General features: G+C 36.0%; 2 protein-coding genes and 1 pseudogene across 2 annotated transcripts; all 3 read left to right on the forward strand.

Moving 5' to 3' along the window:
* Positions 1–174: 174 nt before the first annotated feature.
* LOC135142035 (cytochrome P450 6a8-like) lies at positions 175–1984 on the forward strand. The gene is made up of 3 exons (XM_064073683.1): positions 175–1390; positions 1437–1688; positions 1741–1984. The coding sequence occupies exons 1-3, from the start codon at positions 280–282 to the stop codon at positions 1905–1907; spliced, it is 1530 nt and encodes a 509-aa protein (XP_063929753.1). The 5' UTR covers positions 175–279; the 3' UTR covers positions 1908–1984.
* Positions 1985–8307: 6323 nt separating this feature from the next.
* LOC135142261 (probable cytochrome P450 6a13) lies at positions 8308–10144 on the forward strand. The gene is made up of 3 exons (XM_064073944.1): positions 8308–9514; positions 9562–9813; positions 9864–10144. Exons 1-3 carry the CDS (start codon positions 8326–8328, stop codon positions 10025–10027), a joined length of 1605 nt encoding a protein of 534 aa, XP_063930014.1. The 5' UTR covers positions 8308–8325; the 3' UTR covers positions 10028–10144.
* Positions 10145–15701: 5557 nt separating this feature from the next.
* Positions 15702–17387, forward strand: LOC135142290 (probable cytochrome P450 6a21; annotated as a pseudogene).
* The last annotated feature ends 440 nt before the right edge of the window (positions 17388–17827 follow it).

The raw sequence follows: 17827 nt of genomic DNA on the forward strand, positions 1-17827 counted from the left end.
AAATCATTGTCCTAATGCGTAATCCTACATTACATAGATTAAGTAAACAGTACAAATAATAAGTTTTGCTGAGTCAAGATAAACATATAAATAAACACCATACATGAAACACTTTATTGGAAAGCTTATATTTACACTTGTCGTTTTGACACTCATGTTTTAACAATGTCATTTGATAAGAGTGTTTTCATCATGAGATTGCAATTGATTCTGCCATTATAAAACCGTTTTATATCTAATCAGCTCACTACAGTTTAGTGCAGTCTCTACAAGCTCAAAATGTTCATTACTACCAGTTTAACCAGCGACTTAGTAACGTTAGCGGTAACATTTCTCGTTATCCTAATATGCTACTTCAAATGGTCATTCCAATATTGGAAAAGATGTGGTATTCCATATCTAGAACCAGAAATACCATTTGGCAACCTATCCAATGCAATACGAGGCAAAGAACACTCAGGTGTCACGTTCAAGAGAATCTACAATGAAATGAAACACAAAGGCTGGAAATACGGAGGTATTTACATTTTCACTAAACCACAGTTTTTCCCCACCGATTTAGAGCTAGTGAGGAACGTCGTCACAAAAGATTTCCAACATTTCGTCGATAGAGACATTTTTGTGAATGAGAAGCAGCCCCTGCAAGCGCACTTGTTGAATCTCAAAGGCGACAAATGGAGGAATTTGAGATCCAAACTGTCACCAACGTTCACTTCTGGAAAGATGAAGATGATGTTTAGCGTGATGGAGGAATGCCAAAACGATCTCCAAAAAAGACTAGACAAAGAATGCCTTAAGAACGAACCTATTGACATTAAGGAGATCTTAGCTTGCTTTACCACCAACATCATCGGTTCTTGTGCTTTCGGTTTGGAGTTCAAAGCGTTAGAAGACGAAGATTCTTCTTTCCGTGTTTTTGGAAGGAAAATGTTTCAGTCCTCGAAGTGGTCTAGCTTTAAGCGAGTGTTTGTCACAACGTTTCCGAAATTTTCAAAATTGTTGAATGTATCTATAGCTCGAAAAGACATCGCTGACTTTGTCATAAACATGGTTGACGATACGGTAAAGTACAGAGAAAAGAATAACTACACCAGAAACGACTTTATGCAGTTATTGATCAATTTGAAAAACAACGCACCTTCGATTTCTGGGGATCACGATGGAAAACCTCTGACCATGGATGAAGTGGCTTCCCAAGCTCTTGTTTTCTTTGCAGCAGGGTTTGAAACATCTTCAACTTTGATGACGTTCGCTCTGTATGAGTTGTCGAAGAACCAGGAGATACAAGACCGTCTAAGAAAAGAAATTCGTCAAGGGCTTGCCAGGCATGACAACGCCATCACGTATGATTCGGTTCAAGATATAAAATATTTGTCGCAAGTTCTTGATGGTAAGTTAAAATGTTACTCTTCTGAATTACAGAAGACTCTTTGTAGAAAGTTTGAGGCTGCATCCGCCAGCATCTGCTCTTAATCGCCTGTGTGTTAAAGACTACAAAATTCCTAACGAAGATGTTGTTATCAAAAAGGGTACATCTGTGTTAATATCGGTGCTTGGGATTCATCACGACAAGGACATATATCCTGATCCTGATAAATTTGAGCCTGACAGGTTTAGTGATGAAAATAGGAAATCTAGACACAATTACGCGCATATTCCTTTCGGAGAAGGACCCAGGAATTGCATTGGTGTGTATCAATATTGGTGATAGGGTGACGGAGTCTTAATACATTTTTTCAGGGATGCGATTTGGTCTCCTTCAAGCAAAGGTGGGTTTGGTATCTCTGATTAAGGACTATAGATTTACTGTCAATAAGAAGACCAAGGAGCCTCTAGTTTATAAATCGAGCAGCATTGTTTTGGCCGTCGATGGTGAAGTTTGGTTGAATGCAGAGAAAGTAGCATAATAATTGCATGAATTGATTTAGAATAAGGTGATTTGACAAGTGAAAATGTAATAAATAGTAGTTTATGTTACACAAAATGGTATAACTAAATATTGAATTTTTTGGTAATTCTCCACCATGGCAGTTTTCAACAAACAATAGAGGGGGGTGGGCGGGGTTAGTACACGCTAAAATCAGTTTTATCTTAGCAGCTACAACCCCCATCCACCCAGCCTCTCGTTTCTTAGAGGGTATGTCATTTGCTAAAATCGATCTTATTTTAACCATGGCCGACTAGTATAAAGATTATGGCCTGTCTAAAGGAATGCCAAAGGTACCATACGTGCTGCCATCTATTAATAATTCAAAAACGACAAAAGAATTATTTACACTTTTTGAAAGGCACAAAGGCATTCATACCGAAACAAACCACCATTACACGTTTTGAAGTCCCATAATGTCAAGTCAAATTAAAATTTTGCTAAATTATTAAGTGTAATTATTAATAGATGGCAACACGTATCGTACCTCTTGGACAGGCCATAATCTTTATACTAGTCGGCCATGTTTTAACAAGCACTAGCCCCGCCCACCTACCCTCCTATAAAAAACTAACTATTTTCCCTCTCAAGCGATGGACTGATGGCGATGTTCAAACACCGATCATAAATAAACGACACTTATGGCACAAATTCAGATCAACTAGAAACCGTGTCGACTTCACTGAGCATCGAGCCGTTTCTAATCATTTGTCGCTTTTGATTAAAAACAAAAAAAAAACTTATATCGAACAGTTTGTTAATGGTGCTAATCACAAAAAATTATTCAAATATGTTACATTTTCATTAAAAAATCTACGCCAGTTTTAAAAGACAGTAGCAACTCCAAAATAAATCGACGCTCACTCCCAGGTTACTACTATGTTTTTTAAAGTGCATTTACTAAAGCACCGTCCACAAATACTTACCCAATTATTTTGACTCTCCGAATCTCCGACTAAATTACCCACATTACTTTCGTATTTCTTCACAAATACTAGCCCCACCCATCCGTCTTTTATTTTCTTAGATGGTATGTCATTTACCAAAATCAGTTGTACCTTAGGAAGTACTGGCCCCACCCACCCGCCCTTTCTTGCTTTGAGGGTATATGATTTGCCAAAATCAGTCGTATCTTAGGAAGTACTAGTCCCGCTCACCCGCCCTCCGTTTTCATGGAGGGTATATCATTAAATCAGTCTTATCTTAGCAAGTACTAGCCCAGCCCACTCCCCACCCCCTTATTTTCATAGAGGGTATTATATCATTGGCCAAAATCAGTCTTTTCTCTACAAATACTAGCCCCACCCATCCGCCTTTTATTTTCTTAGATGGTATGTCATTTGCCAAAATCAGTCGTATCTTAGGAAGTACTGGCTCCGCCCACCCGCCTTCCGTTTTCATGGAGGGTATACCATTGGCCAAAATCAGTCTTATCTTAGCAAATACTTACTATCGTTGATCGAGAAAAGTCTAAATTCTTCGGATAATTCTTGTTCTCCTGGTCTTGCGGTCTTTCGCTGTTTTACTTAAAAAATGTTCCAAATCTCTTTCTTTGCCTATGGCCCTTTTGATGCAACGTTCTTTTACTACGGGTGTGCTGCCCAAGGTCTGGAAGACTTTTGCAGTGACTCCTATTTTTAAAAAAGGTGACAAGTACAGTGCTAGCAACTATAGACCAATTAATTTTACTCCCATTGTTGTTAAAATTATGGAACGTATAATTGTCACCCAGTTAAAAGCATTCTGTTTTGAGCACAATATTATTCCCAAAGAACAACATGGATTTACTCGTGGAAGATCTGTAATCACTAATTTATTGCTTTGCGTCGACGACTGCACTAAAATGTTAGACAATAAACTGCCTGTTGACATGATCTACTTTGACTTTGCCAAGGCTTTTGATCGCAGACTTCTGTATAAACTCGAGCACCTCGGAGTGAGGAGACCACTGTCGGACTGGCTATCCTCTTATTTAAGAGGTCGCATTTTTCAAGTCAGTAGTCATCTGTCTGACGAAGCCGAGGTGTATAGCGGTGTCCCTCAAGGTTCGTTTATCGGTCATTTATTTTTCCTACTATATGTACCCGATCTGTCTCTTTGCATAAAATTGCGGAAATCTTTTGTCTCAGACGAGATGAAACTATACTGTAATCCCTGCACCTCATCTCAGCAATACAAAATGATCTTGACTCCCTAGCTCAGTGGTGTGACAATTGTTTACTGTCATTAAATATTCATAAATGTGTTGTATTACACCTTGGAAAAATAATCCTACATTTAGTTATTTTATCAACAACTTAAAACTAATAGTAGTTGATTCACATGTTGATCTATGGGACACCTTGTCCTGGTCTCCACACATTGTAAAAATTTGTAGTAAAGCCAGGTCTACCTTATTTCTCATATATAGAGCTTTTAAAGACGCATCTCCTGAGGTTCTTGCTACATTATATAAAATTTACTGTCCACCTGTCCTGGAGTTCGCGGGTTATGTGTGGAGTGTGGACTGGGAACACGACTGAGCTCTTCTGGAATCTGTACAACGCCTGGCAATTCGTCTGCCCTATGGCCAGCATCGGCCGTCTTACAATGACAGGTTAAACTTATCCAATTTAACCACTTTGATCGCCAACGTCCACGTGATGACTAATCATATTTATCGTATTGTTCATAAATTATTTGCTTGTAATTTGGAACCTCTTCTTTAGTTCAATACTTTTACCCGACTTCGTTGCCACAATTATAAACTCTTGAAAGAATCATTATATAGAACATAATGTCGCCAAGGTTTTTTAACTAATCGTGTTTTCAATTCCTGGAATAACCTACCTTCAACCACTGTTTCGGCACTCTCCGTTAACTCTCTTAAAAATCAAATTGATAAAATTTATTAATCATCTTGTGGTGACCGAATTTGAATCAAATTTTCGCGCTGAAATTAATTAACAGCGGCCCGAAATCACATTTGAATAATTTTAATTTGAAACAAAAAAATTTCAATAAAAAAGATCGTTAAATATTGGCAACCATGAGCACGTTAGCGCTTGGGGGTAGTTCTGCATGTTTAGTTAGAGGGTGGTCGGCTGGGTAGAAGAGAGCGGCATGTTGAAAGCATGGGGAAGGTCATTGTTGTTTGGTTCGGTGACGTGCCGGTGAATGGTGAAAGGACGCTGTAAGTAGCTAGGTTAAATTAGTTGGTTTGGTAGTTAATAAAAGGGAGGAAGCCTTCGTTTAACGACAACATCACCGTTTCCCTAATAAGCGCAGCTAATTCTTGCGGTCTTTTAATCGCAAAAAGTGCGGACTTTCATCCAATGCGGACCAAGTGGTGTAAATTTGTTTTATTGTTTGTAAATTCACCGATCAGGTTAGTTTTTTTTTAAACGTCAACTAGTGCTAACACATTTTAACAATCCGGATTATTTCAATAAACCACTTGCTAGAAGATTTCATGAAATTCACTTAGTCAGGATAACAACCTGTGTTTACAAATTATAAATAAGTTTCTGGATGCTAATATGTAAGTGTTACATTATAACACTTCTTAATTCTTCACACAAAATTGCTAATACTCCATTTACGACAGTTAAATTAACTAAGTCGTACCGTAAACTGGCGGGGGGTTAAAATTATTTCTTCCCTTAAGCAGTGATCGTCGTTATTATCATCGTTATCATCATTACATCACTGAGGCATGTCATCACAACGCTAAAGATTGATTACATCACTAAGGCATGTCCTCACAACGCTAAAGATTGATTACATCACTGAGACATGTCCTCGCAACGCTAGAGATTGATAACATTAACGAGGTATTTCCTCGCAACGTTAAAATTTATGTCATGGAGGTATTTCCTCGCAACGGTAAAATTTACATCATCGAGGCATTTTCTCGCAACTCTAAAATTTACATCACCGAGACGCATTTTCCTCGCAACGATGACTGGATATCTTTGTGTTTATTTATTATGCGTTTGGTTGGGGTAACCAGTTGGCGGTATTATAAAGTCTCAAAGCTAATTGTTTTTAAGTAACCAATCACTTGGATCATGACAACAATTTAACATAATGTAAACTCTTTGTTTGAATCGTTGATAAAGTGTGGCAAGTATTAATCTCATGTAAATTTTGTTAACTTTGCAATTTTTCACCTCATACAATATTTCTCGATCTCACAATTTCAATCTCAGTAGTTTTCTTTGCTGTATAATTTTAATTGAACGTAAATTTTCATGCTCTGCAGTTTTAACCTAACATAATATTTTTATTTGCACAAGTTTATTTCACACCAGATTTTTTGTTTTATAAATCTTTGCTAAGTTTTGTTTGTAAGCATTTTGACGATGAATGTTTCCATCGTATAAATTATCTGATGTCCAATTTTAATCTCACATAAGAATTATTTTTTGTTTAAAATTTCACAAGATTGTATGGCGAATTTAAATTTTGTTTATTCGTCTTTTGAAACTTTAACACTTGTTCAGTTGTCGATAATATCACAGTCATAGAAATTGAATATTTAAAATAGAATTGAGGTTAAATAACACCGAAACACGTAGCAGAAACGGCTCCTAGTGGGGGCTAGCGGGATTTGCCGCTCCATCTGCACAAGGGATGCAGGCTTTGAATAGATTCAGTGGGAACGGTCTGGACGATGAGATCTTGTCAGCTTATTTATAGCCGTGACTTCCAACCCTTAGTTTTCGACCGTAACGGCCTGGTTAGGACGGCATGTTCGTAATGGAGAGGTGCTGTGCGGTAGGCTTGCAATAGATAGAATCATCTTCGGGGGGGAGAACAGCCACAGTTGGGAGCCCCAAACTCCGCTAGAACGCCCTATGGATATTTTTGTTGTGCTCTTGTTAATTGCCATAATTTTAAATTTGACGCCACACCCCCGTAATAACTTACTTTAGTTCAGATTTTGCTTTATTTTATTAAATTTGTGATAGTCAAATATTTGCATTCATTCAAAACATAAACGTAGGATTTTTGCACTTGTTCGGTTTCCCATATGTGTACGTCTGTCAACTCGCGGTTGTCTCTTTCTTTTATATTTTTGTGTTTCATTTGCGATGTATTATATGTGGGTGAATAAATAGAGGGTTTATGGGCTTGAGGAGTGAATACGAAATGGCAAGCCACGTATCGCTCTCGTTCGCAGCTCCTTTTCCTCCTAGAAAGGGGTGCGATTTTTAGTCCCCTCCCAAAAATTTTGTCTATTATTTTTGGCGCTCTCTACTCGCACGAAGTGTATACTCACTTGTATGAAAAAACGTGTTTCCGCCATTTTTCAAAAAACAAAACACAACGTAGGTTCCTTTTTGTTAGACGATCACAGCCAAGGCCAAATTTGAATTTTTGAATTTTTCGTGGGCCTTTCAAACTTTTTTTTCAAGTGTCAATTTAAGACGGGAAGTTTGGGTTATCACAATCTCTTCTTCAGGTAATGCATTATACTAAACTCACTTGACATACACCTAGTAAAACTTTCGACTTAAATGGCTTAGGCCAAACCATCCTTATATTACAAGTCAAACTGGCTATTGTAAGCTTTATAGACCCAAACCGCAAGGATTATTACTGTTATAGGTATATGTCAACTGAGGTAAGTTAAGGTTTGTCATTAAAGTTTTACTAGGTGTATGTCAAGTGAGTTTAGTATATTGTATTATTTCCGGCTGATTTTCTAATCGGGAACCATTCCGAGAACTAAAGAAACAAATCTTATCGGGCATCAAAATTTTCATTACGGTCCATCTCGACAAACCCTCTCCCAGCCATCTGGACTGCGGCAAGTTTACAAGAGTCTTTAATGAAGCCCTCACAAAAATTAGTGGAAGTCAATAGACGCCTGAGTTTTGTACTACGGATCTAAAATGTTTAATTATATTACAACTATCAAATTATATTGTTCCACTACCGCAAGAAATTTAGTAGAAAGCATCAGGTATTCTCTTGATGAATTTTTAAGCAGTGATGTCAATTGTGCTCCATAAACGTAAAAATTATCTTGTGTACTACATATAATCTAAGAAGCGGTTTTGTTACTTTTCATTTGTAATTCCTAAGGACATCAAAAGATTACGTGCTAAGACATTTAAACAAGAATATTGACATAAACTAACACTGCATGATATACAAAACGAAAAAACAATCCGATCAGCGCGAGGAAGATCAACGCATGAGTTGCAAATGTGTTAAATAAAAACGAAATTAGCTGGTCTATGACTCTATTAACATCAGCATATATTTACATACGTTAATATTCAATAACACAAACCAGTTATGACATAACTGGTGATAAATAATTGATTATAATAAAATACAAAACAATAATTGAGTTAATAATAGTTTTATCTTTGTCGAGTAAAATATGATCATGTAACCGCTCTGTCATGAATAAATCGCACTACAGCATCAAACATCACGCTTGTGGATCAGTTCAGTCGAGTGTAAACATTCCGTGCGCAAACATGCTAATTACCAGCTCCATAACCACAGACTTAATCGCACTTTTCGTAACTCTTGCAGTACTGTTCATCAGCTACTGGAAATGGACTTATCAATATTGGCAAAGACGGAACGTCCCATACGTGCAACCCCAAATACCCTTTGGAAACCTAACCAACTCCATCAAAGGTAAAGAACACACCAGCGTGACCTTAAAAAAAATCTACGACGAAATGAAACGCAAGGGCTCGAAACACGCCGGCATATACATGTTCAACAAGTGCATCTACTTTCCGATAGATTTAGATTACATAAGAAACATCATGACGAAGGATTTTCACCATTTTGTCGACCGCGACTTTTACGTAAACAAAAAAGACCCTTTGCAAGCCCATCTCGTCAATCTAAAGGGCAACGAATGGAAAAATATGAGAGCGAAACTAACGCCGACTTTCACTTCGGGCAAAATGAAGATGATGTTCCAGGTGATGGCAGAGTGCCAAAACGATCTGTTAACGAAGATGCACGAAGAATGTTTGAAGAACAAACCGATCGATATTAAAGAAGTTTTGGCAAGGTTTACTACCAACATCATCGGGTCTTGTGCCTTTGGTTTGGAATGTAAAGCCCTGGAAGACGAAGACTCGGAATTCAGAGAGTATGGGAAGAAAATGTTTAGCGAAACAAAGTTTGGGATGTTTAAGAGACTTTTTGCGATGACGTTTCCTAACATTGCTAGGTTGTTTAACGTTTCTTTGATACATAAGGACGTAGCCGACTTTATACTGAAAATAGTTGAAGACACTATAGAGTACCGAGAGAAAAATAACTGTTCTAGGAACGACTTTTTGCAACTGATGATGAATTTGAAGAAAAATCCACCCACAGATATTGATGATCATGACGGGAAACCTCTAACAATGGACGAAGTGGCGTCTCAGTGTTTGGTTTTCTTTGCAGCAGGTTTTGAAACCTCGTCAACTTTGATGTCTTTCGCGCTTTATGAGCTAGCCAAACATCAAGACATACAAGAGAAACTGCGAGCTGAAATTAATTCGGTTTTGGATAAGCATGAAAAAAAAATCACATATGACTCGATCCAGGACATGAAGTACTTAAATCAAGTAGTTGATGGTAGGTACCATTTTTGAAAATTTTACAAAATAACTATATCTTTCTAGAAACCTTGAGAAAACACCCTCCGGGAGCTCTTCTTAACAGGAAGTGTGTGAAGGATTATAAAGTTCCGGGGGAAGATCTCGTAATCGAGAAAGGTAAAAGCGTTATGATTTCGGTACTTGGAATACATTACGATGAAGAATATTATCCGAATCCTACTCAGTTTGACCCTGAACGTTTCAATGATGAAAATAAGAACTCAAGACATAACTTTGCTTATATGCCTTTCGGTGAAGGTCCTAGGAACTGCATTGGTACGACTACCTACGAAAGATTATTTTCTATGATTAACAATATTTTTTAGGAATGCGTTTTGGTTTGCTTCAGTCAAAACTGGGTCTGGCTTGTTTAATAAAGAATTATAAATTCACTGTTAACAAGAAAACGCAGGAACCCCTAAAATATAAGCAAAATAACATTGTACTAGCAGCACAAGGCGAAATTTGGTTGAATGCTCAAAAAATTTAAAATTTTTGTGTTAAATATTAGCTTCTCGTTTTTTGAGATAATTGTTCCATTTGTTTTCATATCATTTAAGCACCTGTGTGTTTTCATTCTCGTCGTCATTAAAGTGTAACGATCTTATTGCAATGCGTATTTTTGGTTGCCTATATAGTCACTAACTTAGAATCTAAACAGAGTTTTTCATAATCTTCGTCCTACAAAGAAGGAAGCAATCATTGCTGTAGCTCCTGAGAATCTAAATTTAGAAATAAAAAAAAAATACTCAATCTGATTACAGTTAGGGCTCCACAAAAGTGAATTAACTTTTTTCCAAATATACAAGGCATGTTATGTGACAATCATTATATGTAGGTAGGCACATACATTTACAATAGAACTCACATTAATTTTAGTTGACTTTAAAAATATACTACTTATGTTATGACAAAAAAAAATAATTATTACAAGAAATTAAATGGAAAGGTCTATGTTAGAAATATTGTAGAAGAAGGTAAAATGCAAACCAAAATTTGGTTGATCATCTCTACCACTAATAGGATGACGTCATCTCCAAAATTTACAATAATAAAATTTTTACCTTAGACATTCAGATTAAAAAAATATATATAATAAGTCAAACTGTATACAACATTTTGTAATTTAATTTTGAAGCTGCAAAACCGAATGCTCTGAAACGTTTTAAGGTTTCCAAAAATGGTAAATTGTTAATCAAAATTTATCCATTTATTCCCTCCCAAAAAACTGATAACGTCATCTAAAAATTTTGTCATATAATTTCTATCCAAAACATAAAAAATAATGGTTTATCCCATTTACCCGAAAATTTGAGTTTAGAGTACTGGAAACCTCGTGATTGAAAAGGGTAAAACCGTCATGATTTCGGTACTGGGAATTCATTACGATAAAGAATATTATCCGAATCCTACGCAGTTTGATCACTGATGAAAATAAGAACTCAAGATATAACTTTTCATATCTGCCGTTCGGTGAAGATCCGAGGAACTTGCCACTTGTTAAAAAACTCGAGTTATGATTCTCTTTTATACCATTTTAAATCAGTGCGCCAAATTATCAACCAATGTTAACAGTCGCTAAAATTAGAAGAAGATAACACTAGTATGTAGTGCACATTACAACGAGTAAGAGAAAGACAGAGAACTGAAAGTATGTCGACACTATTTTCATGCATGTTGTTCCACACTTTGCTGCCCATAGCCGTATCTAGGTTACTAAGAAATCTCTGGATAATAAAGAAGTGGAAAAACCATGGAATAACGAAATCACCAAATAAATACTAGATATCAAGGGTAATATAGGGTTTCTATAAAAGATTATAGGTTCGCAGTAGGTCATGTAAACGTGTCGCTTCTCAGATTTAACTGTACTAAATGCCGCATGACAAAGACAAACGCATCTGTGTAACTGGTTGCCTAAATGCTTCATACCTTTTTAAAAAATAAAACTAATTCATTACAATAAAAAAAAGCAAATCTATTGCAGTTAAACATCACAGTAAATGTTGAAAATGTTTACCCTTTGTTCAAGGTACATTGTTACTCTCCTTTTAATTTCAAAAATGTTCTGTAATCCTTTCGTCAATGCCTATTGTTCAATTTTATGTTGCAAGAGGAATTCCTGTCTGCTGAGGACATTTTGTCAAAGACGTTTGCGGATTCTGCTCAAGTCGTCTCAAATCATCAACAACTTCCTTAGATACTGAAGGTCTTATACGAGATTTCTCTTTATTGACACTGCCAGTTCAAACAAATCTGTTGATTACATCTCTAATGTGAGTCTTAAATGATGTTTCTTAAATTATTAAATCACGGTATTTGGCCAGATATTATTGCTTACAAGCGGTTACAGTATACACAAACTCTTCGTTTACGAAATGCCATTGCGATAACAAAACATAAAGATGAAAGTGTCTTATTCAACAGTATAAATCATTCTCACAGTCTTTGCTTCCTAGCACAAAAAATGTTCGTACGTAACCACCAAGAGTTTTGAAAAGGACAAATACTGTAACAAGCAACTTAATGGAAAGGGTTGGGAACAAAAACACAAACATCGAGACATGCTTAGGAAAAAATGGAGAAAAGGTCAGAAGTAGCAGTGGAGAAAAATATAATAAACAGATTTTTACCAAAAAACAATTGGTCTAAAGCTGTTTCGTTGAAACATATCCGGCATTTTCAAAAAATTGTAACATTTGATTTTGCGGATTTTATATTTTTTATAAGAAAAGTTGTGTGATGACGTCAATCAATTCAATCATCATTTTTGCATGAACACATATTTCAACTTAGATTGGTACAGTGTAATACTAATAACAACAGTAGTATTGTATTCACCTTCCCCCAAATTTTCGGAAAAATGGAGTGACCTACATTTTAGATAGTATTTATTCGGCTGATGACATGACGTCATCAGGTTTTTAGGAGATAAGGAAATATATTTTGATTAAAAATTTACCATGCCTGCAATAACTCCAAAACGTCTGCAAGATTTCAAGCTATTCAGTTTTGCAGTTTTTGAATGAATCAATAAAATAAATTGAGTCATTAATTTTTTTCTATCACCCTGTATATAATAAAATCGAAAAAATATGAATGCAAATGCAGTAATTTTAAAAGTGTGCGATACACTTTTCTCACGCGCATAAATCACCGTTGTATAGTAGACCAAAAGCTATAAGGTTATATGGCCATCATAAAATCATCCCATTGTGTTGAAGTTAGGTTGTTTACAATAGAAAATGTAAATAACCGTGTCCATTGTAGCTCAACCGGCTGTTGCGGTTTCGTTCAGGGGCGGCTTTCACTAAATATGTAAACCCACCACTCCACTATTTCTTTACTACCTGCAGCTGCTGAGGGTTCCGAAATAACCACTCGCTTTGAAAGCCGGCCCTGTTAAATGTGAGCAAGAAATGTTTAGAAGACGATTTATTGCCAACCGGTAAGCTTAGTGCGAACCACACAAAGGGGGTATTTATTTGCGGTCAACTACTTTTATGATGATAATATTACCTTATAGCTTTTGGACTAGTATAAACTTGTCTACTTACCTCGACCACTGTCTTGAGTAATACAGGTGGCAGTAAAATTTTTATTACGGTCCATCTCAACAAACCCCCTCTCAGCCATCTCGACTACGGCAAGTTTACAATGATCTTTAGATAAGCCCTCTTAAAAATTAGTAGAAGTCAATAGCTGCCTGAGGCAGGATCCCGCACAAGAGTTCTGGTCAAAGTATATACGTTAGTGAATTATAAACCACTTTACTTATTATTATTAAAAGTCACTATATTTATTGATCTTTTACGAGAACATGCATACGTTGGATGAAAATCTTTATTTATAAAAATTATACATATGAGCAGTACTAACATTAAAGATATATTACTATTAGTGTCACTTTATGTTAGAAAACATCCATTTCGACAGAAAAAAAACTATTTTTCTGCAAGTCAGAGACTATAATTTTGTAACATTTGGTTGAAGTTTACCTGTGTTCGTTACAAAGGGTACACCATAATCTAATCCAAGGGGTACTTTTGTGGTCTCTGCTATATCAAAAGAAAAATCCTTCAAACTTTGTTCACCAAAATTGCAAACCTTTGTCCTACAACCACAGTTACAAAGTACTAAGACATTTTTCTTTATTTTTAATACATACCCATACAACTTCTTGGTCCATCACCAAAAGGTAAAAACGTATAAGGTACTATTTTATGCCTATTTTCCAAACTAAATCTCTCAGGATCAGCTTTTTCCGGATTAGGAAAATATTGCGGGTCGTAGTGTTGTCTAGCAATTGGAATTGGCACCGAAACATTTTTGTAAATAGTCAATCCAATATCCTTCACAAGTATAAGTGTCTTGGCGTCTTCTGTCCAAAAGACTGATAAAGGGAAGAACATTCTTTTATTAGCTGCAACATCCGCTTCATTTTTCCTGACGTGACAACCGGAGAAAGCTTCATCATGTGAACTAAAGCTTTTTATGTTATACTCACAGAGGATCACTTATCAGCAGTTTTTATAAAATCAACTTGAAAACTGAGTATTTGTATTTATATGCCGTTCGCTATCAAAAGATACGTTGTTTAATTCTTAGTGATAATATAAATTTTCTAATCATTATGTGTGACTTTCGTTTTTGATCATTTAGAAATAATAATTAACTTGAATGTTAATTATTATTCACAGTGAGCCTAAATTTTAAATACTAACATATAAGAACAGGTGTTTAGTATATTACACACTTTCTGCAAAATGTGCAAATTTTGGTTGATGTAAAATCATTGCAACTATGACATCCTTGGTTAAAAAATGGTTACTTCGACTAAACTTCCCTCGCCCTTAAAAAAATGGCAAAATCAAAAAATGTTTCTGCAGAAATGGTCATAATCATAAATATTTAAAAATTCACAATGTGATCATCCTTAATGATGCAGGTTTGGTACTTTTATCCAATGTGATTAGTGATTACATTCGTTTTCTTACGATTTTTAAATGCATTTGTATTTGATAACATTATCGAACTTTTTTCTAGGTAAGCCTTCTGCTATGTTAAATCTGTTGATTTATTCCAACAATTATACACTGACCGGCAAAAAAACGGCCACCCTGAAATATTTCGCAAAACCACTTCAAAAATTGTATTTTAACTAGGGACTGTAACGTTCGCTGGTGCAACCTCACGTAAAATTTAATACTGAAATAAAAAAAAATAAAAAAAATTGTGACAATTCTAACGTATTTTCATAATTAAAAAAGTTATTCCAAGTGTCCCTTTTTAGCTAATTCACCCTGTATGTTTAAACGGTAGTATTAGCACAAATTTAACACACAAATCTCGCACAAAAATTAAGACATATAAAATAAAATTAAATCAACGCACAAGGTGTGAACCGTTTAAAAAGAAAAATTATACTGCTGTAGAAAATTATGCTGCGTTCATTTAAAACATGCTGCGTAATCTTATTGGCGCAACGGTTTTGCCACTCTACCAAATACTCCTACATCGTACTGCAGCATCATGCTTATCGTTCAGTCGAGTTCACACATTCACCGTGAAAAGATATACATTACCAGCTCGATAATTACAGATTTCATCGCTGTTTTCGTTGAAATATATCGGTGTTCGGTTAAAAAGACCAAACCTAATTTTGAAAGAAAACAGAGTATGCATGTCATGACAAGTTTCAATTGTAGTCTTACATGAGTTGCATATAAGTATCAGACTACTATGGAACATTTTTCAGTTCACTAGAAAATGCGTAATCTTCTGTGACCAATTTGGGATAACATGCCATATGAAATTTTTTTGAAAAGTCGAAACGAGCTGGAGACATTTTGTTTTTGTATTATATGTTCGGCATTTGGCGTTTGCTTTTAAGAATCAATAATAAAATAAAAGCTTTTTGACAACTGGCCTAAAAAAGTATCAAGGTTTTTGTTGGGTCCTATTTCTAATTCATAATAAAATAAAATTTGATCAACGCATAAGGTGTACACGAGTTGAACGGAAAAAATACACTACGGCAGAAAATTATAGTTGTATTCGTATAAAAATTATGCTATGTAATCTTGGTGACGTAAAAATTTTCGCTGCTCACGCAAATAAAAGGCACCGCAGCATCATGCTTATCGATCAGTCGGGTAAAACAATTCACCGCGTAAACATGTTCATTACTAACTCTATCACCACAGATCTCATCGGTCTTTTCGTAACTCTTGCAGTTGTGTTCGTCAGCTACTGGAAATGGACATACCAATATTGGCAAAAACGCAACGTCCCATACGTGCAACCCCAAATCCCATTCGGGAACCTCAACAATTCCTTCAGAGGCAAAGAACACATGGGAGTCAGCCTGAAAAATATCTACGATAAAATGAAACAAGAAGGCTCGAAACATGCCGGTATCTATATGTTCAACAAATGCATCTACTTCCCGATCGATTTAGACTTCGTAAGAAACATCATCACGAAGGATTTTGACCATTTCGTCGATCGCGACTTTCACTCAAACAAAAAAGAACCTCTGCAGGGCCATCTCGCCAATCTAAAGGGAACCGAATGGAGAAACATGAGGACGAAACTAACACCGACTTTCACTTCAGGGAAAATGAAGATGATGTTCCAGGTGATGGCAGAGTGCCAAAACGATCTGTTAAAGAAGATGCACGAAGAATGGTTGAAGAACAAGCCTATCGATATTAAAGACGTTTTGGCGAGGTTTACTACAAACATCATCGGGTCATGCGCTTTTGGCCTGGACTGTAAAGCTCTGGAAGACGATAATTCGGAGTTCAGAGATTGTGGGAAGCAAATATTTGACGAAACCAAATTTGAGACGTTTAAGCGACATTTTGCGATGACGTTTCCTAACATTACCACGTTTTTTAATATTTGGACGATACGTAAGCATACCGAGAGAAAAATAACACCAATAGGAACGATTTTTTGCAACTGATGATAAAATTGAAGAACAATCCACCCACAAATCCTGGTGAGCATGACGGGAAACCTCTAACACTGGGCGAAGTGGCGTCCCAGTGTTTCGTGTTCTTTGCAGCGGGCTTTGAAACCTCATCAACTCTAATGTCTTTCGCGCTTTATGAGCTCGCTAAACATCAAGACATACAAGAAAAGTTGAGAGTTGAAATTAATTCAGTTTTGGATAAGCATGACAAACAAGTCACGTATGAGTCGATCCAAGACATGAAGTATTTAGGTCAAGTTGTTGACGGTAAGTACTATTTTTGACAATTTTCGAAAATAAGTATTTCGTTTTAGAAACTCTAAGAAAACACCCCCCGGCGCCTTTTCTTAACAGAAAATGTGTGAAGGAGTACAAAGTTCCGGGTGAAGATTTGGTGATCGAGAAGGGTGTTGGTGTCATGATTTCAGTATTGGGAATACATTACGATGAAGATAATTATCCGAATTCTACCCAGTTCAATCCTGAGCACTTCAGTGATGAGAATAAGAACTCAAGACATAACTTTGCATATTTGCCTTTCGGTGAAGGTCCCAGGAACTGCATTGGTACGACTATATAAGATGATTATTTTGTGTTAATAAGTTCTTTTAGGAATGCGTTTTGGCTTGCTTCAGTCAAAACTGGGTCTGGCTTGTTTAATAAAGAATTATAAGTTCACTATTAACAAAAAAACGCTGGAACCTCTTAGATATAAACAAAACAGTCGCGTGCTGGCGGCAGAGGGCGAGATATGGCTGAACGCTCAAAAAATTTAGTACTTAATTCTACATTGATTTAATATAATTGTTTCATATATGTTGTCACCACATTTAGTGCATGTTTAACTGATTGAATAAAAGATAATTTTATATACATTTCTTTTGTACATTCTCCTGATTCATATGGCGTTTTTTGGCAATTATTTGAAATTTTGCATATTTCTCAAGAAAATCTAGAAATCAAAATTCATTGGTACTGCTGAACTTAATTTAAATATATAGTGTATACGTGATAGGATCTAACTGCGATACGTACGTAATATTTGGTTGCCTATATCTAGCGGCCACCGCCACCAACTTACATGGAATTAGGATGAGAGGAGGCAGTTTGACAGCTGCGTGCTGAAAAAACCTTGCCGAATACAAAAATTAATGTAATGAAATACCTAGAATAGATTAATCGCAGTGGCAGTGAAATTTACTTGAGTTTTTATGTTGCTATAAATAAAAATGCTTTAATTCCATAATTAAGTAAAAGAAGATCCTTTTACTACCTTTGAATCCATTTGAAACCAAACGGCAATACTTCTGA

The sequence above is a fragment of the Zophobas morio genome, unplaced genomic scaffold (assembly GCF_036711695.1).
Source record: "Zophobas morio isolate AGI-343-1 ecotype UQ-CSIRO unplaced genomic scaffold, CSIRO_AGI_Zmor_V1 ptg000046l, whole genome shotgun sequence".
Taxonomy (NCBI): Eukaryota; Metazoa; Arthropoda; class Insecta; order Coleoptera; family Tenebrionidae; genus Zophobas; species Zophobas morio.

What these genes read in the sequence shown, in the direction of transcription:
- LOC135142035 (XM_064073683.1), top strand. Translation starts at nt 280, where the DNA reads ATGTTCATTACTACCAGTTTAACCAGCGACTTAGTAACGTTAGCGGTA. An exon ending in TTTGTCGCAAGTTCTTGATG is followed by an intron (nt 1,391 to 1,436) that starts GTAAGTTAAAAT and finishes GACTCTTTGTAG; the next exon opens with AAAGTTTGAGGCTGCATCCG. An exon ending in AGGACCCAGGAATTGCATTG is followed by an intron (nt 1,689 to 1,740) that starts GTGTGTATCAAT and finishes ACATTTTTTCAG; the next exon opens with GGATGCGATTTGGTCTCCTT.
- LOC135142261 (XM_064073944.1), top strand. Translation starts at nt 8,326, where the DNA reads ATGAATAAATCGCACTACAGCATCAAACATCACGCTTGTGGATCAGTT. An exon ending in CTTAAATCAAGTAGTTGATG is followed by an intron (nt 9,515 to 9,561) that starts GTAGGTACCATT and finishes ATATCTTTCTAG; the next exon opens with AAACCTTGAGAAAACACCCT. An exon ending in AGGTCCTAGGAACTGCATTG is followed by an intron (nt 9,814 to 9,863) that starts GTACGACTACCT and finishes AATATTTTTTAG; the next exon opens with GAATGCGTTTTGGTTTGCTT.